The following is a 24,540-nucleotide window of genomic DNA, read 5'->3' as shown; positions in this document are numbered from 1 at the left end:
TTTAGAGAGGGCAGTCTCAAATTGATTTGATCTTGACCTCATCTACATGTATCCCGTTGGTAATTTCAACTCCAAGTCACAAAGTCGTGAATAAAAGAGACCAATATTGACAAGTAAATCCATAGTTTGTTATGTTTTCTAATTACATCATTTTGAGTTAAATGTGAAATATAAAGTTTTAAAAAAAGGTAGAGGCTTTAATGTGTGATCAATAGAGAAATATTTTAACGAGTTTTAAGTTAGTTTTCTTTTGCAGTAATAAAGTGCTTAATCGATCATATGCCTTGAATTGGTATTAGAGTGATTGAAGTTTATCGATCAAAGTCGTGATCGATAAGGAGGAGACCAAAGACATAGATCAAAGCCGTGATTGATAAGGAGGGATTGATTTTTGGAGAAGTCGTTATCGAGAAGGCGATCAACGATCAATGAATCGTTCCAGAAGGTCCACAAAATATAAAACCTACTGCCGATCAAAGCCGTGATCAACAAGGGCGATCAAGTTAATTGGATCGAAATCATAAAATTGTTCGATCGAGTTTGGAGTTGATCTTGGTTACGTGGTAACCTGTGGTTGATCGAACGACTGAAACAAGGAGTTGTTTAATTGTTTTGGTCCTGCCGTTGAATCAAAATTAAACAAGGAGTTCTTAAATTAGTATTTGGTAATGTTTTGGCTACCAAGTTAGGGTTAGATTATAAATATAGGGCTTGGTTAGAGACTTTAGATGTGCGATCAGTAGAATCATTGTAACGAGTTTTTGAGTTAGTATTCTCTTAATAATAAAGTGTTTGAACGATTTTGTGCATTGATATCCCTTTATTAATTACTTGCAAAAATACTTAATAAAGCATACCTTGTTGGTAAAAAAAATGCATTTCTTTAAATTAGCATACAGTAAAAGGTAAAGATAGTGGACACATGACTGTAGTAATTTGTGATATTTACAGGTCGGAACTAATTGTTATGCGATGATAAAAAAAACTAAAGGGCACCTTAGATGACGAGATCCATATAAATCCCACTTCGTTAAAAAGTGTTGGCATTATCTAAATCTTGTTTTGTCTATTTGTACACCTAGAATATATGTGGCTTGATTTTCATTAATTTAAATGGTTTATACAAAATTTTGTATTTAATTAAAAACTCTTTGGGTTTGTACAAATTCAAATGATGCTGTTGGGTTTCTATAGTAAATGCAATGTACTATGTTGGAGAGCGGAGATGGGTAGGCTTTTGATCTAATTGACAGTGTGATCTTTCGGTTAGAAATAGTCACTTGAGCTCCCTTTTGTGCATGCAACCCACATCTTCACCTCTTATTACGTTTCCACAATTGTTTCGTAATATGTTAGCAATTTGTGCAAGGCTAGTTCTATTTTAGCCTTCACAGTTGGGGATATCTTTGTTCTCTACCAACTGACCCCGAAGGAAGATCTCAAGGATATAATTCACGGCATTTTGGTCATCGCGTGTTTGTGCATTTGGAATACTAGGAATGAGGTACAATTCTCAAATGCAGAAGCAAACCGAGGATAATTATTGAAGATATCAAGGCTCTAAGTTACTTATGGTTCTCTAATAGGCCTAAATATTTACCAATTTCTTGATTAGATTGGTGTAAGTTTAAATTTGTGTTATCATGTTGTAAGTTTAACTTTGCTTGATTAGACATGATTTGCTAAACCTTCACCTCGTAGAGGACATAGTCGAGGATAAAAACTCTTGGAGACGTAGGTTCAAGGCTATTGACATTTAGGCGTAGTTTATTATTATTATTATTATTATTATTATTATTATTAAACACCTATTTATTATTATGACAATTAGTATATTACTCTTGTTATAAGTATTTTTATTGCTAACTATTATATTGCTACCTATATTGTTGATACACCTGGCTTTGAAGTTGAGAGTCACTTTAAAAGCAATCTCTCTATCTTTTGGATAGATGTACATGTGCCGACATCTAACCCTTCTCAAACCCTGTCAATAACTTTTCTGTTGGCGAGATTTACACTGTGTATAATTGATTGATTGTCTTGTTTCCGTTTGGCCCTTCAGACATTTTCTTTTTTATAAAGTATATCATTGGAGGGGAAAAAATAACCTCTTTCTCAAACTAGGAAGAAAGTTTTGATAAGTATAAGTTATATATTATATATTTATGTATTTTAATTATGTATATATCTTTATTGGTTATAGACTATATAGAGTTGTAAGTAATGTTTTTATAATTTATCCAAAAATGATGATAATGTATAATGTTTTTAGCGTTTATATGATTTATAGTGGTGATATTATCTTGAATCTCCAAGCTAGCACTAGAACAAAAGCGAGCCTTAAAGCTAGATAACTTAGTAAAGCACACATCGATATTTTTATATAGTTATATAGTTAATCAACTGGGCTTGGGCTGTCGGTCAGTGGGACATGGTCAGGGACTTCTATTTCTGAATAGGAGTCTTTTGATTAGTTGTTCATTTTCACTTAAAAAAATGGAATTCCAATTTAGTCATTCAGGTTTTTAGCTGTTGGCTAGTTGTTTTGAATTTGATTATTCTATTTAGTTGTTCATAGTTCACTTGTTTGAAATTGCGATATAGTCATTTAAACGTTGACTTGGGTTGGGTGTTACTACAAAGATAATTAAGTCTAGGTTATATGGGTCAATATACATCTTTTATCTCAACGACTAAATGTTATACTTTATAAGGATTAAACCCTGGGTCTCTATTCTACATCCTAACCAACTTACTATCCTACTAAAGTGGGTATAGCGGTTAAATGTAAAATTTTAGTGCATAAATAATTACATCAAACCCTCTCTATAAGAAAATATTAAACTTAAGCACATATTACCAAGTCCTAGTAAACTACAATTAAAGTTGATATCAATGAGTAATACAAATGCATAGTTTAAAATTTTATTTATTTATTTCTAACAGCTAGCGATTTTTTCGAGTCTACAGAAATCCCAAAGGCAACAATGGAAACTAACGAGGTCAAAATGGCTAAACTAGTGACGAAAATGAAAAATCCGTGAGGGATTCTAAATGAATGAACTTTGGATCCAAATCTGCATTGTTGAGACTTTTAATCCATATCTTATGCCCCGTAACTCTAAAAAAGGAGCGAAGTTTACCTCGTTTTAAGTTGGGCCATTTTCTAACTCATGTGTTTTTATTGGTTGCTTCAAAAATGAATCTGCTAACTTTGGATCGACTCTGTATTATAAGAATAAGTAAATAAGTTTAAAATACGACATCAAAATTTTGATCATTTCTGTTAAATCGACGTTCAATTTTGAATTAATATGAAATTTGAGGCAACACTCGGAAAGAATAATGTTAATCAAATAGAAAGGAAAAGGGCGAGCCTACATGACTAAACGACCTAGTTGACAACATGGTCATCAAGTTATAAGTGATTTCTAGTTAATTATAAGAGGACGGTTGTTATAATCGTACTTTGTTGACGTAATTGCACCATTTAGTAAGCTCGTACTCTTTAGCTTATTCTACATGTCGGTAAAATAATGTGCTGCTGGTCTATTCCATTCGACCTTGATCAGTGCACTAATTACACAGATACACCACTATGTAGTTACTCAAATTAGATCTTAATTTGTTTTGAGCCACAATTTTAAATTTTTAATGGAAAATGCGGAAAGTTGGATGTATTGGTGGAGCCACCACCCTTAACAATTGCTTCCTATATAAAGGGGTCACTCAAAAATCTATAACACACAGATCATTGATCAGGAGTACCAAAGAACAGATATATATAGAGAGAGAGGTAGCATTTGCTTAAGCAGCACTTCAGTTTGTGAAATCGGTTGGCGAAAGATAGTTATTATATTCGATTAAGGAAAATGACAGGGGCATTAGCTCACCTCACTCTAGCATTTGGCCTTCTTGGTATATATACTTCTTTTGTTTCTCTCTTCACTTTTAATATCCTCTTCCTTCCCTAGTACTTCTATTTTTTTTACTTGGTTCTGCCGTTAACGTTTTGCTTCATAATATTTTCAGGCAATATTGTCTCATTTATGGTATTTCTTGCTCCAATGTAAGTCTCCCTTTTATATCTTGATTTCGCAATATATTATAGTTGAGGCCTCCATCTAATAATTACCTGACCTTCCTAAAACAATCTAACTTAAATGCAGACCGACGTTTTATAAAGTTTACAAAAAGAAATCAACCGAAGGATTCCAATCAGCGCCTTATGTGGTGGGCTTATTTAGTGCCATGCTTTGGATATATTATGCAATGCTCAAAACCAATGTTTTGCTTCTCGTTACCATTAACTCGTTTGGTATCATCATCGAAACTGTGTACATCTGTTTCTTTCTTTTCTACGCACCAAAGAAGGCTAGGGTATGTATTAATTTTATACGTACAATAAAATTTCAATATCATACTCTTGATATTAAGGAGGTTAATAAAAACTAACCGAAGAGACTTGGTTACCCAGATGGAGAGTTTGAAGCTAATTGTACTGCTAATAGTTGTTGGCTTTGGATTGATTGTTGTCTTGACTCAATTCTTTGCACATGGAGTAACTCGCGGTGTCATAGTTGGATGGATTTGCCTTGTGTTCTCTTTATGTGTTTTTGTGGCACCTTTAGGAGTTCTAGTAAGTATACATGCTAAAAGGCATATATTTTTAAAATTATAATCATAAGGAATTAGAAAAAATATATTTCATTTCCTATGTTTATTCCTCAAAATATATAAGCAGCAAATATTAATATTTATTCACTTTATTTTGCAGCGACAAGTGATTAAAACAAAAAGTGTGGAGTACATGCCGATTCTATTATCGGTGGCACTTACCTTGAGTGCAGTTATGTGGTTCTTTTACGGTCTTCTTCTCCATGACTTCAATATTGCGGTACAAAACTATTCCTCATTGAGTTATGCAATTTAAGTTGAAGAGTTTGTGGTTTGTAAATGGCTCATTTTTACAGGTTCCAAATGTTCTTGGATTCACCTTCGGTATTATTCAAATGATACTATATTACATGTACAAGAACAAGAAGCCTGATTCGAACGAAAAGATGTCAGAGTTTGAAGCCACAAAGTATCCAGTCAGTGAAATGGAGGAGAAAAAGATCCAAGAAATAGACCACAAAACAATAGATGTTGTGAAGCTAAGCGCTTTAATTTCTTCTGATATTCTTCCGGTGGTGAGCAAACTTAAAGAAAACGGGCATGGTGTTGGTCATGTAGCCATTGAACCTCAAGCTCGCCCAAATGTGCCAAACCACATCATTGAAGTCGTTGCATGATGTGATATATAAATGTATATACCTGTTCATGTTGATTTGGAGAAATCAAATATGTATGTGTGTTAATCTATGTTTAAAATGTAGTTTTCAACTTATATTTGTATTATTCTTCATTGAAGTTAATGGTCATCAATGCAAACCTGTTTGAGCTTCAAAATTGAATGCCTTTATCGTTCGTTTTTTTCACTACCAGAAAACTGGATCGTTTCTTATAACAATAATAGTCAAAAATGCATAAGAAACAACCTTTAGCGGCAGTTTTTTGACAAAACTAATTTCGTGAGAAATCGGTCGTGGAAAACCTTTGTGGCATCAAAATATTTCCTACTCATTTCCGGCACATATTTTTCCTATACATTTCCGACACGTTTTTTCCTACACATTTCTAATACGTTTTTTCCTACACATTGTCAACAGACATTTTTCCAATGCATTTCCGAGACATTTTTTCCCTACACAATACCGAGGGTTTATAGTTTGTCAGTATTTTGTCATATAAGTATCGCTTAACTAGGTTTTCTTCCACGCTGGAAATGTGTAGGAAATTTTGACGCTTACGAAAATTATCGTAGGAAATTTTTTATCCGAGAGCTAGAAGGGCAAATGTCAAGTTCGCATCAAATTTGTTTACTTAAAAGTAGCTAAATAGTTCACAGTATAAATTGAAGTGATAATTAAGAACAACATCGACGTAGAATGAATTACAAGGTTATATGTGAATAAAGTTGTTCTGTGTTCACGAGCCGAAGCGAACCAAGCTAGTGAGGGCTTGCTCATGCTTGGTTCATTAATTAGAAACCGAGCCTAGCCTCCTTCAACTTATCTGTAAATTGGACAGAAAAAAACAAAGTTGGCGAGATTGGATTAACAATCAGTATTATGATCAGTATTATGTTCAACAAAACTTCTTGCAAATCTCGGTTTCCTAGCTCATATGGGCATGGTTGCTGGTGGTTCTCAACATTATTCCTGTTGCAATTTTCGTCGCAAAACAGCCGTCACAAATTCAGATGCTAACAAGTGTGGTTGCAAAAAAATAAATCAAAAAAAGTGTGGCCACATTGCTGTCACTACATAATCACAAAGAATCAGTCGCAAATTGTTGCTTAATTATATATCACACATCAAATTATAAAAAGATGTAGTTAGTATAATATATCTTATAATTAAAAGGATGCATACGCAAATTATATAAGTGGCCTAACTATATATCACATTAAAATGTTTTAATGTCGATTTTGTGATTTTGTCTTTGGTATCAAAAGTTTGGTTGCTAAAATAGTCGGAAAAAAATTGGTCACAATTCTAACATATTTGGTCACAAAACAATCAGTCCTAACTTTGTTGCTTAGTTATATACCACATAAAATTAAAGAAAAAATAAGTATGTAGTTAATATATATAATCTTATAGAATTTGAATTAAATACAAATTAAATTAACGTGCTAGCTGCGCGAATCAAGTAGTGCAATTATCACACTACTTGTATATATAATTGCATTACTTGATTCGCAAAGTTAGCATGTTAATTTAATTTACGTTAACTTTACCCCTTAATTAAAAGATATAAAAAGGATGCAAATTATAAAGTTATAGGTGAATTAATTATATATCACATGACATGTTGTAGTGTCGTTTTTATCTTTGATATTATTTATGACGTATGAAATGATTCAGTAGTGTATGGTCGGAGGCCAGAGGCTCTGCCGATAAGGTTGCTCGATCAATAATAATAATCTTGTTTTAATTTTAAGATAAAAAGGACGATAAAAAGTAGCCACAATGTTGAAAGGTGATTTAAGATTACGTGACCCATGTTGGGAAAGCGTTCATACCTTTAATTCTCTATTCATTCTAACTCAAATCAAATTTGATTTAAACACTTTGAATGTGTTTTTTTCAATTGTGTGACAAATATTCGTATTGAAACTAGTTTCAATCAAATTTTGATTAAAACAACAAAAATGAAATGCAAATGACATGTGTTTTATCGAACCACAATCACTACTATACAGTCGTGTATCATCAACTAAACATTACAACCAAGAGGATTCGGTAAAAAACCAAAAAGAATCGAAAAGGGAACTCAGAGAAACCGTTGGATGTCTAATGCTAGATACGAATGTCTTACCAACATAATCCATAACCTTGAAAGATCGATTGTCACTGACATATTACCGATGAGCATGTCTTGGGTTTGGTTGTTTCTAGTGAAAAATTTTCACCAATAATCACTGATTCACTGGTACTTTAAAAATGAGATATTTAATAAGATTCTCGTTCTTTATTGATCCAACAATCACCATCATCATATATGATTAACTAAACCCCCTCCATTACAAATGATTTATGAGTTAGTTAGTTAAAGCCAAACCATAACACACTACTACAGAATGGGGAGCTTAGAAGCGGTCAAAATTTTCCATTTAAAGCGGTTTTCTAGTACACCGCTTTAAAGGAGGCGTTTTCAAGAGTTAGAAGCAGTTTTTATTAAAACCGCTTTAAAGCATTCAAATTATAAACGGTTTTTTATTCAAACCGCTTTAAACTGCTGCGATTTTGAATTCACCAACATCCCTCCAAGTGTCAACGGCTCCTTACACTCAAAACACTCAAAACCTTCTCCAAAATCATCTTCCATTATTAATTACTCTCATCCAACATCTCCCTCCAAGCTTACAAACATTTATGACTAATGAGGTATGAAAAACGTTAATTTTAACTAAAAATACATAGTTTTTACTTATTATTTTGTTTTATAAATTGTTTATCTTATCTAAAAATAGTGTTTTTATTAATATTTTAGTTGTTTTAAGTCTTTGTATATATGTATATATATTATATATGTGTCTGTTTGTATATACATATATATTATGTTTGTGTATGATGCGGTTCGGTGTGATTTTATGTTAAAATTTAACCCAAAAATAAAATATGTGTTTTTTTAAATTTTTCAAAAACGTTCAGTTGTTATGGTTAATTATAATGGTTGATCGAGGCGGTTTTCTAGGGATTTTTTTTGTTCGGTTTAGTGTTAGTTGTTTAATTCCGGTTTATATATATACATATTTAATGTGTTATATATATATATATATATATATATATATATATATATATATATATATATGTATGTATTAGGTATATATATTGTATGCATTCGTATAGGATAACCCTTTAGAGTATGTACCTGTCCAAAATTTATCTAATAGAGATAAATTTTGGATTGTCCCCTTTTGAGACTACTTTTTGGATATTATATCTCATTTAGGATATGTATACATTTTTACAGGTTGACTGTTTAAGAAAAAATCAGCAGTTAACTCTTTCGAGTTTGCGTTTTATACGCATACTTGGGGAGTTGAGGGGAAATGCTGCCGATTTTTTTTTAAATAGTCAACCTGTTAAAATGTATACATACGAGATATAATTTTCAAAAAGTGGGTTAGCATCCGCCGCTTAGAGCACCAATTTACACCATATACATATATTTATTTGTTATTTTCTTTTCAGATGGATCGTAAAGACTGGATGTGTGGCATTCCAACTACTAGCAAGACATATGTAAACGGCGTTCAAGGTTTTCTTAAGGTTGCCAAAGATAATCAAGTGAAAATTGGAGATGAAATGATTTGGTGTCCTTGTAGCGATTGTCAAAACTACAAAAGATTTGATAATATCAATGAAATTGAGTTTCATTTGATGACTCGTGGTTTTAAGCCTAGATACACTTGTTGGTCAATGCATGGCGAGTCACTTGGTGATCGTGGCACGTCGTCAAATAATTTAGGGAATAATGTCGATAAACGTAATTCAATAAATGATGACAATGGGGATTTAAATGATACCAACGATAATTTAAAAGACATGTTTAACAATTTAGAGACCGACGCTGGTGATGATGAACTAGACAAATTAAAACGTCTTTTTGATGATTCAAAGAAACCATTATATACAGATTGTTTGAAATTTTCCAAACTTAGCGCTGTGTTGAGATTGTTTAACATAAAGACTATGCATGAAATTTTCCAAACTTAGTGTACACATAGTACGTCTAATAAAACCTGCATCATTTTGTCATCCGTTTTATCTTACACCCTTAATTAAACATTATTGCTTAAAAGAAAACAAAATCAATAAGCTATCTAAGGTGTACAAAGGACTTCAATAATTAATGCATAGTCCAAAAGAGTACTATATAACTAATATTAAGATGATTAATGTACTCATCTCCATCTTTCTATCCGACATAAAGATTTACAAATGGTATGCGTAGTCCAAAAGAGTATATAACTATATAAATTTTCCAACAAATAAAATGTAATTTTCAATCTATATATCATCCATATAGAAAATCAACCAAACTTTAAATTTATATCTGATATATGGTGTTTAAGTATTTAACTTTGTGCAATCTAATCAAACAATTTTCGGCAACTTTTTAGGCATCATGTTCATTATTACGTCGTTGGTAGGTAACAAATCGATCTACTAGGTGGACGTCCCAATTTCCCTACACCACGAGATATCATTTCGTAGAATACAGATCATAACTTTCATATCTAATGCTATAGAAAGTGAAGATAAGAACTCACTTGGTGCTATCAACTGAATCGTGGCAAAATTGGGTGATTTTTCTTCATTGATTTAGGCTTTATTGCTTTTGATGCCACATAACTAAGGACACATGTGTCCTTTTCTTATATATTTCCTAAATTTGATTTTCTTCTAAAATTCTCATCATTAAGTGTTTGGGAAGGGAGACGACTAGACAAAATAGGTAAAGGATGCAATACAATAATTCATTATCGCATAAAAGCATACTAGAGAACAACATTTGATTTCACTTTAAAAAAAACGTGATTGCATAATTGTAAATGCATGGAAAAAATATAGATTGTGGTATTAATTTATAAGTTGCCGAATATTCTTCATGTGTAATTATGTTTCTTCCAGGGCCGGCCATGGTATGGGGCTGAGTGGTCGGCGGACATGGGCCCGATTTTTTTTAAAGAATTATATGTATTTTTATGAAAAACGATATGTGTATTTAATGTTTAAACTTAACTGCATAACAACTAACTTGGTCTGGTGGTAAAGGGATATGACTTCCAACTAAAAGGTTGTGGATTCCAGTCTCATTTGAGACATGCTTAGACCTATTTTTATATATTAGTTTTTTACACAACCCAAATCATAAAACTTAAATTGTTTAAACCCAACAAAATACTCTTTTTACTTAAGACCCAAAATAGTTTTCACCTTCAGCCCCAAATTATTTTTCATTTCTCGAAGTCGGCCCAAGTTTCTTCATGTGTAATTATGTTTCTTCATGCGTAATTATTTTACTTCATTCATATTTACACACTTTTTTGTGTGTAATTTAGGTTCCATAATTACAATTACGCCATTGTCTGGATTGTTGTATGATAAGAAGACGTCGCACAATAAGGGATTATTGTACGGTATTCTGACCCAAGACGAATAAACCTATTATATTGTATATTAAAGGAAATGGGCGGTGCTACTTAGCAGTCTACAATAACTTTATGTAGGTCCAATCAGGGGCTGCCTTGTGACAGCCACTGAACTCTTTTTTCTTAATATTTCGAAATTAGTTTCTGTGTATATTAATTAGAAACTACAAAAGGTAACAAAAAGCTTGGTGTGGTGATGGTATGGTTGTGTCATCCCAATTGGTGAGACCTGAGTTCAAATCTCATTCAGGTCAAGATTTTCCTTTTTTTTATTTTAAATTAAAATGGATCTATTTATTAATTTCATAAGTGCATTTTCTGTTTGTGCAACTTTCCTCCCTACTGTTTGCGTTAAATTTGCTTTTCTCTCTTTCGTTATGCATTATGATCCAAATTAGGCCCCGAGCATTGAAAATTGCATACTTGACGCTGTTATATTATTCAGAATTAATTATATAAAATTTATGTAAGTAATATGGACGTAGATTCATTAAGTAATATTCTTTGAAGTAAATTCAGCTTTGCTTGTTTAATTCGTTGTTTAACATACAAATACAAATAATATGTGTTTTAAGATACAAATTACAATCATATATACTTAGCCTTTTAACGATTTATACTTTGGTTAGACGCCCTTTAAATCGGTCGGTGCCCGTGACGAAGCGCGGATGGGTTACCACTAGTTGAATAAATGGAAGGTTTATTGCACGGCCTCATAATCCATGTTTATGTAACATGCTGTTTAAAAAAAAAGTTATGTAACATATTGGCTCAGCCTTTCAAAGCCCAACGGTATTTGGGCTTAATTTGATTATCTAGAGCTTAGAGGGTCGATGTCGATCTTGGTTACTTTGGTTGGGCTTAACAGTTAACAAGTCCTAATCATAAATTATAAGCGCTAAACAGACAAATTAAAGAAAAGGTATAATTGTTATCAACACTAAATTCTATTTTATGGAACTGGCACTCCCATTTAAACCTAAAAGGCTAAAATCCAGTTTATTTTTATCACGATTTTTTTACATTTTTTATTAGAGTAACTCGATAAATTTGATCCAAAGTTTTGTACTTTGTACAATTGTATAGCATAAATAAGTAATTATAAATACTTATGTTCCAAATAATGAACCTGAAACAAATTAATAGTAGTCACACTAATCATGTAGTAGTGGGATCCCACTAGCCACACTGACTAATCATAAGTTGTATTTGTAACTGCATGTGCTTGCATAGTTTATTTATTCTCTAGACAAAAGTAAATAATTTCTTTACAGTCTAACAAAGAATCTTTTGTCTTTGTGCTTTTTCTTTTTTTATTAACTCCACTAATCACAACATTACTGTTAATCCTATTCCCTAAATCCCTAATTGAATCCACAACTATGGCCGCCATAACTCACCCACTTCACTCTCTCAATATCACTTTCAAAACCCCAACCCCCAGATTGAAACCCATCCCCAAATTTACCGTCTCATGCGGCCGAAAACTGACAGCCGCCGTAATAGGCGGCGGTCCAGCAGGATCTTCGGCCGCAGAGGCATTAGCTTCTGGCGGGATAGAGACATACCTCTTTGAGCGGGACCCTGTCAGCGCAAAACCATGCGGCGGCGCGATCCCGCTCTGCATGCTGGAAGAGTTCTCTATCCCGCCAGAGCTTATAGACCGAAAAGTAACCCATATGAAAATAATATCCCCATCCAACCTTACGGTTGACTTCGGTAAGACCTTGAAGTCACACGAGTAAATCGCGATGCTACGCCGCGAAGTACTCGATTCGTACCTTCGATCACGTGCCGAATCGAAAGGTGTCACGATTGTTAAATCGCTTGTAACGAAACTTGACGTCCCCACATCCGTTAACCAACCTTACGTCGTTAGTTACTCCGTCAACAATAGAATAAAAAGACTTTTTGTCGACGTCGTTGTTGGCGCTGACAGCGCCAACAGCCGCGTCGCGAAGTCCATTTGCGCAGGCGACTATGCCTGCGCCATTGCCTTCCAGGAGAATGGCGTATTACGAGAATCTCGCCGAGATGTACGTTGGAAACGACGTCTCACCAGACTTTTACGCGTGGGTGTTCCCGAAATGTGACCATGTGGCGGTGGGGACCGGGACCGTTTGTTCAAAACCCAATATTAAAAAGTACCAACAAGGGATCCGGTCACGGGTCCTACCAAAGATTGCAGGTGGTAAGGTGATTAAAGTGGAGGCCCACCCGATCCCCGAACATCCACGACCGGTTAGGATCCGGGGACGCGTTGCTCTAGTCGGGGACGCGGCTGGGTACGTGATGAAATGTTCGGGCGAAAGTATATATTTTGCAGCAAAAAGTGGGAGAATGTGTGGTGAGGCAATTGTGAAAGCGTCGGAGGGTGGTTACAAAATGATCAGTGAAAGTGATTTAAAAAGGGAGTATTTAAAACAATGGGATTCTAAGTATTTAACAACTTTTAGATTTTTGGATTTGTTGCAACATGTGTTTTATGGTAGCAATGCTACAAGGGAAGCATTGGTTGAGCTTTGTGGGGATGAATATGTGCAAAGGATGACTTTTGAAAGTTATTTGTATAAGAAATTGGCTAAGAGGAATACATGGGAGGATTTTAAGATGGTGTCTGGTACAATTGGGAGTTTGATTAGGTGCAAACTTGTTGGGAAGGAAATGGAGTCTTTTGATCCAAATGTGCTTGTTAAGCTTGTGTGATATTAATATTATGTATGGATTTGGTTACCTGTAGGTTTTGAGCTAAGTGAATAATAATAGTTGTGAGACTATGTATGATTTTATAAATTGTGTACTCTTTCCATTATTGAATTTTTGGATAGATGGTGTGTGACTTATTTTTGTTACTTGATTTTTAGTGTTGGTATTAGATTATGGCCTACGCCTTTGAGCCCATGTAGGGATAGCAACGGGTCGGGTATTGATTATCTTATGTCCATACTTGTTTGTAAAACCGTGTTCCATACCCGGCCATTACCCATCAAGTATTTTTCGGGTAATTACCCGTCAGGTATCGAGTATACCCGTTGGGATTTCAAGTACATTTTTTTAACATTATAATTATTTTATATCTTTTATTTATACTACAATTATTACAAATTAAAATATACTACACTCCATATACATAACATTAAAATAAATAAATAATATCGCTATAATTTTTTTGTAGTTTTTCATATATATACTTCACAACCTACAAAATACAAAGCATTTTTGGGTATGCGATTCAGGTATATGGTTCCGGTAAATAGGTACGCGTTTTCGGGTAATCCAGTCAGATATCATCTAATCCCATACCCGGCCCATACCCACAAAAATTTTTAAATCTCAATCCCATACCCAACGGATTTCGGGTATACCCGTCCCATTTGTTTCGGGTTTCGGGCATACCTGTCGGCTCGGGCTTTTTTGCCATCCCTACTTGCCCGCAGGGCTGGCCCTTGGGGTGGCGGGGTTGTCAACGGCCACAGGCCCGACACCCCGTTAGGCCCGAATTTTTATTTTTATTTTTGAAAAAAATTATATGTATTTTTATTAAAAACAATATGTATATTTGATTTTAAACACAAACACATGACAACTAGCTTGGTCTAGTAGCAAATGGGTATTAATTACAACCAAAAGGTTGTGGGTTCTAGCCTTACTTGAGACATGTTTAATTATTTTTTTATTCAAAAGTTTTTTACACAACCTAAATTATAACCAAATAAGCCTATATAAAAATTAAATTGTTTAGACTCCACAAAATACTTCTTTTACTTAATGCCAAAAAAATTTTCGCCTTCGACCCAAAAGTTTTTTTGCATTTTCGGAGCCGGCCCTACTTGCCCGTTAACACAGTCGCATCAGTGGCAAAATATCTTTTGGCGCCCTCTTCTTTAACATATGAAATGGTGAAAATATTAACATAGATGAGGTGCCACGGGCACCCGCCACAATAGATTGTCTAATTGTATTTTCATTTTGAAATTCTTGTTGATTGGCTTTGCTGTTCAAAAGAGGGTTGCGGCGCAGCTTGTTGCCCGTTTGCCTGTCACTTTATTGTAATCGTTTTATAGTAAATTATATAAAACTGCGATTGTGATTTATCTTCTTAGGAGATAACTAATGACTAAATGACTAACTCGTGTAGTCGTGTGGTTTTTATTGGACTTACATTAGCATGAACCAGGCCCAAGAGGTCTAATGATGTATAACTTATAAACAATACTGAACCTAGGCCCATTCTTTCAAAGCACGGTTCTAAGTTCTAACTTTTAAGTCCCTAAAACAAATAGCATTTGGGGTCTAGAATTCTTTTTTTATTTTTATCTCCAAACCTAGTCCAGCATGCGGATAAGCCCGAAACTTAAAAAGCTCGTTATAGGTTCTGATGACTCCCTAGTCCTGATGTGTCATGGTAGGCCTGTAAACGAACCGAACGTTCGATCAACTGTTCGTGAATCATTCGGCAGGAAGTTCATTTATGTTTGTTTATTTAATAAACGAACGAACATGAACAAAAATTTGTGTTCGTTTAATTAAACGAACGAACATGAGCACATGTTCCGTTCGTTCATTTATATTCATGAACGTTCGTTAATGTTCATTTATGTCTATTTATTTATGTTCGTTTATGTATTAATAGAAAATAATTAAATTATTATCTGGATAGGTTATCTGTTTAAAGGTTTTATATTTGTTAATTTTTGTTCATTTAAGTGTTTACATTTAAATTCGTTTATGTTTGCTTGTGCTCATTTACAGTTGTTCATATATGTTCGTTTATTCTTGTTCAGTTATGTCCGTTTAGATTTTAAACAAACGAATATAAACAAACACAAATGTCCATTTTTAAATAAACGCGCAAGAACATAAATATTTGTTCGATTAAGTGTCCATGTTCTTTTAAAGTTAAATGAATGAACATGAACACGCCCTTGTTCGTGTTCATTCAATTCGTTTACAGGCTTTCGATATTCACATTGATGAATACATCAGTTTCAATCACTAGGCTCTGCCGATTCTATTTGTGTTCGGTTGTGTTCGTGAACCGCTCGTGAACACATTAATTTCCTTAATGAACAAACACGAACATAAAATGTTATTCGGTAAATATTCGTGAACACATTATTTTCTTAACGAACGAACATAAACAAGGCCTTGTTCGTGTTCGTTCGGTTCGTTTACAGCCCTATCTCATGGTATGACCCGTTAAATGCGATAAGATTCAAAATGAAGTAAAACATGCTTAGGTCGTAAACGAGTCGACACATTAATAATATGCATAAAAACCTTTCCAAAGGCCAAAGGGTGTTAACCCACTGTCACACCCCGACTCAGGGCCTGGTGCGACACCCGTTAGATGGTATCTGTTTTAAAAATATATCAGAGTTGCGGGTTATTAGCGGAAGTCTTTTAAAATATAATATTCATTTATAAAATGTCGGGTCAGAATACCTGTTGAATAATGTATAAAATATTAGCGGAAGTCTTTTCAGATAAAATATTATTATATTAAAAACTCGGGAGTTGAATACCCGTTTTTATATTTCAAATACCTGTCATTTCAAAATATGATTCTTTATATTACTTTAATAAAATATCTTAGCCATCAGATCACCTCTAATGACTATGTCTCCAATCTTCTATCAGTCTTGCCTGTCAGTACTATTCTTTACAGTTTCCCTGAAATGTGAGAGAAAAATACGTCAGCACACAGCCGGTGAATGACGCTGACTCAATAATACCGGTGTGTAAACAATAACAATACCTTTGTGACAATACTCATTAGGCACCCAACTCAATTGGGTTAAAATTACCCTAAGCACATGTACAATTAATCATATACATAATATCATTTCTCTGAACAGTCCTGTAGACTTCCAGAGGCATGTTAGATGATATGCATGACCTCAGGGAACTCCGAGTCACCATGTATGTATAGACCCAGACACATGTATACTCTTAATCCACTACAAAAAAAATGTCATATGGTGACACACAAAATGTATTACTAAAAAGCAAATAAGTGCCACGAAAGACCTCTATAAGAATGTGTGGCACACAAAATTAGTGCCACTAGAAGCGGTGTCGCTAAAGCCTTTTAGTGTCAGTTTTTCAATATGCCACACGAAATTTTTGAGCTTTTAGTGGCACTTTTTTTTTTGCCACAATATGAAAAAAGACTTTTGTGTCACAATTTTTGTGCTTTTAAAAAGTAATCTTATTTACATATCCATACTAGTTTTAATGACACTTTTGTTTGCCACGATCTAAAAACAACTTTTGTGGCACAAATTTGTGTCAGTAAAAATGGTTTCTATCCAAATACGTGTACTTTATGGTGGCACATAATTTTGCCACAAAAATCACATGCAGTGCAATATTATATATAAAACAAAAGCTTAATAAAATTGTTAATGTAGAAATCATAATATTATAACTTCAATAATAAGTTCCATCAGAAATAGATACCAAATGTTAAACAAAAAGTTGTGTAATAACATATTCCAAATTCCAAATGTTTACACGATAAGTCCAAATATTCTTTTGGGTGAAAATTTCACTTTCATAAAGCTTAACTCCAAAGCTTCTCATGAAATCTATCCTGCCATCATTAACCATATAAATAAGCATTAGCATTGATTCAAATAAAAAAAATCTGAAAGCCATTGATTTAAAAGAAAAACATCGATATGAAAATGGCCCCAACACCTAACAATCGGAAAAAAAACCAACATATGATATGAAGCCATTTATAATTGGCCCAAACATCTAATAATTAGACAAAAAAAGCAAATTACCTTAATAGCAAATTACCTTAACAGCAATGTCAACATAAATTATAAGATTAATTGTCCAAACGTCTCTCTTACCCTGTAAAATGAAAATTTTGGTCGGTTCAATTTCATACCAAGATTTCAGAATAAGCATATCCATTTAATATTTCAAAATAGTTAAAATTTAACAAGTTAAAAGTAATTACCATTATCATTATGAATTCTTGTTGATGATACCTCATCAACTGATAAAGAGTTGTCATGGACCGAAGAACCAACACTAGGGACCTAAAGAACACCAGGGACCTAAAGATATAAATGAAACAAATGGCAAATATACACAATTATCCTTCATTGCCTGTAATTTGTTTTTGATGGTCAATAAGGGAAATATAAACACAAAAACACAAATATGTCAAAACAGCTAGAATAATACCAGTTCATGACCAAGTCTTGCAAACAACTCTGTCCCACTAACACGAGGCTCCTTCATCTTTGAGCGGCTCACATGTTCTTTATGGTAAATTAACATGATAAGGTCGTCGTTAATAGCCGATATCGGATCACCGAACCTGACCTGAAGCAACCCAACCCATTGAAAAAGATACCTGATTTAGCTGAACCTGATTACCAATGAACATGAAACCGAATTCCCCTAAATGGTTTGGTATGTGGATATGATTTATGGGTTTCAGGTATATCCGAATAACCCGTTCAAGTTCCTCATCAAGGTATGCCGCTTTTATGATAAATGCTAATTTCATATATCCGATTTTTTCTAGTTTGAAATTCAAAGGCTGATTATGATAATTGAGGCAAAACTTAAGATAAAATAAAACAATAATCAATACCTTCTTGATTTCTAATTAAATATTTAGCAACTATTACATATAACGAAATTCGTGATCTGCCATTCTAGCTCACATCCAAAAGTAACGAAATTCGATAAAATAAAAATGATAAAAGAGAATATATCTTGTCATGTTGAGAGATTACCTAATCTCACATCCAGAAGTAACAATTTCAATTTTGAATTGATCGTACAAGCTTAATAAGCCTAGTGATTTTTGCTTCTGGCAAACATGTAAAGATGAAAACCTTTGAAGATAAAAAAGCTGGAACATAGGAAATTTTTGGTGTTGACTAAAATGGTATGGAAAACTTTTGTTGCATTTTAGTAAGAGAAATATATATTTTTTGTAAAACTCATTATATCAAGTAAGTAAGACTCTAATTTTCATCCAAATTAAATTTAAATGTGGTTATTTACGTCGTTTGTGTGTATACTATAATACAGTATGTGTATGTATGGTTCAAAATTTTGAAGAAATCATTGCAACATGTACGTGTGAATTATATAACTATTTTACTGCAAAAAATCATGTGTGTATATTGTTTATTCTGGAAACGGCAATCTATGTATATATGCATGTATTGTATACATTGGCAGAAGCATTTTATTGTATATTTGTATGTGTCTGGTACATTTCATACTTTCATTGAATGTTTATTGCATGCTAAACAGTATACTGAGTAGCCAAGAAGTATACTTCAAAAGCCTAAACAATTTTTAAACGACCTGTTTTGACCCGTGTTCGTTTTTGTCAAACCCGGTTCCGGTCCGAACCAAAATTAGCACTCTCTAAAACAACCCATTTTGACCCGAACCCAATCTGACTAGACTTGAACCAAACGACTTTTTGTGGCCCGAGCCCGTTCTGACACGCTAGCCCGTCCGTTTTACCATGTCTAGTTAATACCAAGTGGGTCTACAATTACATTGTCATATGTTATTACTGGTTCATACTGGCTGTCATGGAGTTTGATCTACATGTTGAATATATTGCTATCATGGTGATGCTTTTGGTCATGGTGTTGAATGACTAGTTTTTATGGGGTTGTCTTTAGTTGGCTCTTTTTGTGATCGTCACTGTATCATTTTTTAAGAACTTTTATTGGTTATAATATTATGAATTCCTATGCTTCCTGAAGAAACGTGGATCGACTCACTGGTAGACGATCTACTTTCCTCGGGTGTGATTATGCTATTTCACCGATGGTTTCTCTTGGATCTGGGTTCTTCCACCTACAAAATGAACAGCACCGTAAACTTACCCCTCAGAAAGGGACAGAGGGGTCCTCTTTGGGGTAACCCTCCGGTGTGAGAATAAGTATTTGTGGGAGAAGATAATAATATGTGAGAGTAAGGAATTTAGAGTGTATTGTTTAATAGCTGAATACTCTGTGATTGTATGTTGTCAGGTGATATTTGATGATCCTTCCTTGTGGGGTTGATGCTGTATTTATAGTGCTAGGGTTTCCACTGATTGGGCTCAGACCCAATTAGGGTTTTGTTGGCCTCCTCCAATTGCTTGGCGCCACGTGTCCTTGGGGACACCTGGTGCTTTTTCATTGGTTGTAATCACGTGGTAGCACATGGTTTATGCTGAGTTGTCCACCTTTCATTTGGCAGCTGTCAACATCAGCATATTCTTATTCCTTAAAAAGATACCTTCTGGAAGGTTGTCTGACGTGTACAATCAAGGTTGCCCTAATCCTGCTTTGGATAAGGACGAGGTTGATTATGTGCATGTGTGATATGCGCCAATCCTGAGGATGCGCGAGGTCTTCTCTTTATTCTCACGCGCAGATGTTTCATGCGCAGATGTGATATGCGCCGCGCGCTGATGCGCCACGCGCATATGTGATATGCGTGAGCATATGTGATGCGCGAGCATATGTGTGCCTGGGCATATGATGCCTGAGCATGTGTGGTGCCTGGGCATATGATGCCTGAGCATGTGTGGTGCATGGGCATATGATGCCTGAGCATGTGATGCATGAACATATGTGATATGCGTGAGCATATGTGATATGCGCCATGCGCGTAGGTTTTGGCTTTGTGCCTTCATAATGTCTTGATTTCAAGCTTCTTGTCTATATCTTGTGGGTTGACCCGCCTTGCTCGGTGTTGAGGCGGGTACATACCTCTTCAAGCCCCCCAGTCTAATGTGTGTCTTGTCTCGCGCGAGCAAGGCAAGATAGATGTTAGACTTAACAGTTTGCTCTTATTAGTAGGGGGTTTTGTCTTTTTCTTCTTATTACTCGTCATTGCGCGGAATTCTATCCTTTTGGTTGAAAACGAATCGTCTATGTACGTGATGGAGACGTGTCAGACCTTTCGTGTGCTCGAGGTGCTACAGTTGCCTTTCGTGTCCCCTCACAGAGTGTCAGGAACACGTGTCGCGCTCGCATTGGTCATTCCTGCGAGTGGCGGCGCGTGAACTCTGGCAACAGCTGTAGAGTTTCTTTTCGTGTCCCCTCACACAGTGTCAAGGACACGTGTCGCGCTCGCGTTGGCTTACACCTGCGAGTGGGGGCGCGTGAAGTCCGATCAGCACCCATATTTCTCTCTCCTGGGCCTATAAAAGCCAGCCCTTAGAGTTTTTTTATCCTTCATCTTCTTGTTTATCATTCAGAGCTCTTTCTTTCTGTCTTTGTCTTCCGATTACCTTTGTTCTGCTTCCAGCTATCTGTTCTTCCGAAGTTTCCCCTGTTCGATTTTACAATTGTATGTCTGATAGTTCAGACAACACAATCTCCCCCATCCATTGCCGTAGAAAATCGTTAGTAATGTCTACATTGAAGAAGACCGGCAAGGGGAAGAAGGCTGCTGAGGGCTCATCGGAGGAGGTAGGGAGGACCAAGGCCGTGAAGAGGTGGAATGAAATCCCCTGCAAACTGAGGCAGGCGGATCTTGACAGCCTCATCGCCTCTCAGGGCTTTCCCCCCCTGTTTGGCTGCATGTTGCCTGGGTCCGGGCAAACGGCGGCGGACCCGCCTGCCGGCTATATATCCCTATATAGCCATTTTTTCACCCACTGCAACCTTCGTCTCCCGATGACAAGGTTTGTGGGTGCGGTGCTTAAATTTTATGGGATTCATATATCCCAAGTCCATCCGTTTGGACTTGTGCGCATGACTCACTTTGAGTTCATGTGCAAATCCCAGCGCGAGTAGCCCACCCCTCGGCGCTTTCAGTTTTTTTACAAGCCCAAGATCCAAGACTCTTGGTTCTCTTTTATTCCTCGCAGTCAGAAGGTGAAGTGCTCCACTGTGTCATTCAAGAGCCTTCATGACTGGTCTGAGAGGTTTTTTTATATAAGGGCTGGTGTGATCCCCATCCGCATGACCATGCGCGCGATCACATCTGCGCCTGCGGATGTGGGTGTCCTCAAGAACCCAACTGGCGCCTGGGTTAATAAGCTGACCGCTGAACCATCCCCCGCCAAGAACATTTGTGAGGAGGCGCTGGTGGGGGTTGGTATGAGCAAGAGGTGGGCGGACAGCGCGCTTGAGCCCGTTATCCAAGTCGACGGGTTATGTAAGTTTATCTCATAGCTTTTTTTTTTTTCTGCGCGAATATAATTCTTTTTGCTGATATCATTTGACTTGTTTTGTGCAGTCACCAATGAGTATATCCACGCCACATATGATGAGCATATGGAGGGTGGCTCCGTCGCGCTCGGCGCTGGGGAGGTTGGTTTCCCCGATCGCTTTGATGACATGTTCATCCCTGTTGATCTGGGGTTTGTCTTCGACAGCGATGCGCCTGGTAATCCTTTGTACTTATGCATTTTCCGTTATAATTCCAAATTTTGCTAACAATTCTGTTGCGTGTGTTTGTAGATGCGCTCGAAAACTACGAGCTGGAGCTCGCGGAGGAGGAGGAGGAGGAGGCGCCCCAACTAAAGCGTAAAGCTAAGGGGAAAACTGGCGCAGGGGCCAGTAAGAAACAGAAAAAAGATGTTGCCCCTGTTGTTCAGGATCCTCCTACTCAGGCGGGGGGATTTGGGAAAACCCAGGAGTTTACCACCAGGGTTTCCTTGGCTTCCCTGCCTCAAAAAGTGGGCAGACCTCCTGTCCACTTGAGGTATGGTGGCGCTACCTCCTCCCTTCCAGCGGCGGAAAAGGGAAGCGGTGTTGCGCCCTCTACAGGTATACTTTCCTTATCTTTTGCTTATCTTTATGGTTCTATGAGCGCGATTCTGATAGAATTACTAATGAATCTTTGCTCACTCAAATGTTTGTAAAGCCGGCGACCGCGCAACAAGATGCCGAGGCTGCGCCGGAGGTCGCTTCGAAGTCCCCTGTTTTACCCTCAAAGAAGGGTAGAATGGACTTCATGGCGATGTTTGCTTCGCGAACGGAGTTGCGCCAAGGTACGTATTGCGCTCTTTTTTTTCTGACTTTCTTTTAGATCAAGTCATTAACCATTTGTTGTTGTTGATTTTTTCATAGAAGCCGTAGCTGGCGTACAAGCTTCTGGCGGCACTCCTGGCGCTGGCGCCAGCGCCGCTGGCTCTGCTCCTGCTCCTGCAAGCGATGAATCTCCCCTCATTGGGATTACTAAGGAGCAGGAGGCCGTTTTGCGCGCCGACCTAGCGGCGCCGAGACCTCCCTCACCTCCTCCTGCGCACAGCCCTCCTCGCGAGACCGATTTTGATTCTAGGTCGCAGGAGAAGAGGCCTATTTCAGAGGAGGATGAGGAGTTTGCAGTTGAAGATTCCGATGCCGCCCGCGCCAGCCCTGCAGCGCCACGAGGTTTCGCGGCGGAGCCTTCTCGTGGGGCTGGCGCTGACTTTTCTGCTTCATCCCCACAGGTATAGGTTCTTTTTTGCTTCGCTGCGCGGACTTCCATCTTAATGTTTTGATGACTTAGATAATTTCTTTGTTTTTGCAGGAAGCCGATCACACATACCGCCCGAGATGGAATATTACTGAAGATAGCACATTTCAGTCCATGGGGGTGTGTGCGGAATTCTGGGCTCATGCTGTGCCTCCATCTGAAAGGAGGTTCCAGGAGGACCGCGCTCGCGACGACCTGCTCAATGATCATATGTTTGCTGGGTCGGCCTTCATTGCTGCCTCCCAAGAGCTTCGCTCTGATTACGTAAAAGTACGTGATGCTCTTGCGGAAGCCAAGCAAGAGGCTAAGGTGTCTGCTTGGCATCTTTCTGATGCTCGCGAGAGAGCTGAAAAGCTCCAAGCCGAGCTCAGTGAGAACAGAGCAAGTGCCAACAGCGCCTTCGTGAAGCGCGGGCATGAGCTTCAGGCGGCGCGGGAGAAGCTGCAGGCGGCGGAGGCGGATGCGGCCAAGTACGCGCGCAGAGCGCGCGACTTGGAGCTGGAGGCGGAGGCGCGTGACCAAGATCTTGTCCAGTCTATCACTGAAAAATCATCACTGGAGAGTGAGGTTGCGCGCCTGAAGAGGGAACTGGCGGCCGCGTAGGCCGATAAAGATGAAGCCCTGGCGACGGCAGCGTCTAGCCAGGAAGCACTTGATGCTGCGCGGGCGGAAAAAGAAGAAATCTTGGCGGCAGCAGCGTCCGACAAAGAGGAGCTAAAAAAGACTAAGGAAACTGTTGAGTTATTAAACTCTCAGGTTCCTGCCCTCGAGACGTCTGTTGCTGGCCTCGCGCAGGATCGCCACTGGCTAGTCTCACAGGGCATGACTCGTTGCGCTTTCGCGATGAAATACTCAGACGAGTTTCAGGCCCTTGTGATGGACTGCAACGCTGCCGCGCGCTTGGTGGGGCGAGCTGAAGGGTTTACGGATGGCTATGAATATGGCATGCTGAAGAAGAACCCATCCGAGTACCCTTATCAGAGCTCCGTTGCCTGCGCGGACATGGCCGCGATGGGGGAGAAGTATATGAATACTCTCATTCCCATCCTTGCGCAGGTATTTTAACTTTAATGAGATTACTTTGATTTATTTTCCAAGTATCTTTGTGCTCATATTTTCGCTTATGATTTGCAGATATCCGCGCTTGCTGACCAGCCCGATCTCGTCGCGCTAAAGAAATTACTTGACGAGTGCGAGGGGGCTGGCGGCGGCGATGATGGCGCGGCGAATGCTGGCGTTGCTAGCGGCTCTGGCGTGGCCAAAGGATCCGCTCCTGACACTGTTGTGCTAGAAGACTCCATTCAAGACGAAGA

General features: G+C 37.2%; 1 protein-coding gene and 1 pseudogene across 2 annotated transcripts; both read left to right on the top strand.

Annotated features, from left to right (window-relative positions):
- Positions 1-3,760: 3,760 nt before the first annotated feature.
- LOC143552127 (bidirectional sugar transporter N3-like) lies at positions 3,761-5,381 on the top strand. The gene is made up of 6 exons (XM_077042422.1): positions 3,761-3,921; positions 4,036-4,072; positions 4,173-4,383; positions 4,481-4,642; positions 4,781-4,900; positions 4,977-5,381. Exons 1-6 carry the CDS (start codon positions 3,876-3,878, stop codon positions 5,295-5,297), a joined length of 897 nt encoding a protein of 298 aa, XP_076898537.1. The 5' UTR covers positions 3,761-3,875; the 3' UTR covers positions 5,298-5,381.
- A 6,758-nt stretch (positions 5,382-12,139) lies between these two features.
- On the top strand, positions 12,140-13,604 carry LOC143551493 (geranylgeranyl diphosphate reductase, chloroplastic-like; annotated as a pseudogene). Its single transcript, XR_013138510.1, has 2 exons — positions 12,140-13,489; positions 13,520-13,604. The product of XR_013138510.1 is annotated as a geranylgeranyl diphosphate reductase, chloroplastic-like (transcript).
- The last annotated feature ends 10,936 nt before the right edge of the window (positions 13,605-24,540 follow it).

Source organism: Bidens hawaiensis, unplaced genomic scaffold (genome assembly GCF_021521415.1).
Source record: "Bidens hawaiensis isolate Kalapana, Puna unplaced genomic scaffold, B.hawaiensis_p1.1 tig00001016_1, whole genome shotgun sequence".
In the NCBI taxonomy this organism is placed as follows: Eukaryota; Viridiplantae; Streptophyta; class Magnoliopsida; order Asterales; family Asteraceae; genus Bidens; species Bidens hawaiensis.
This window is presented reverse-complemented; position numbering and strand designations above follow the sequence as displayed.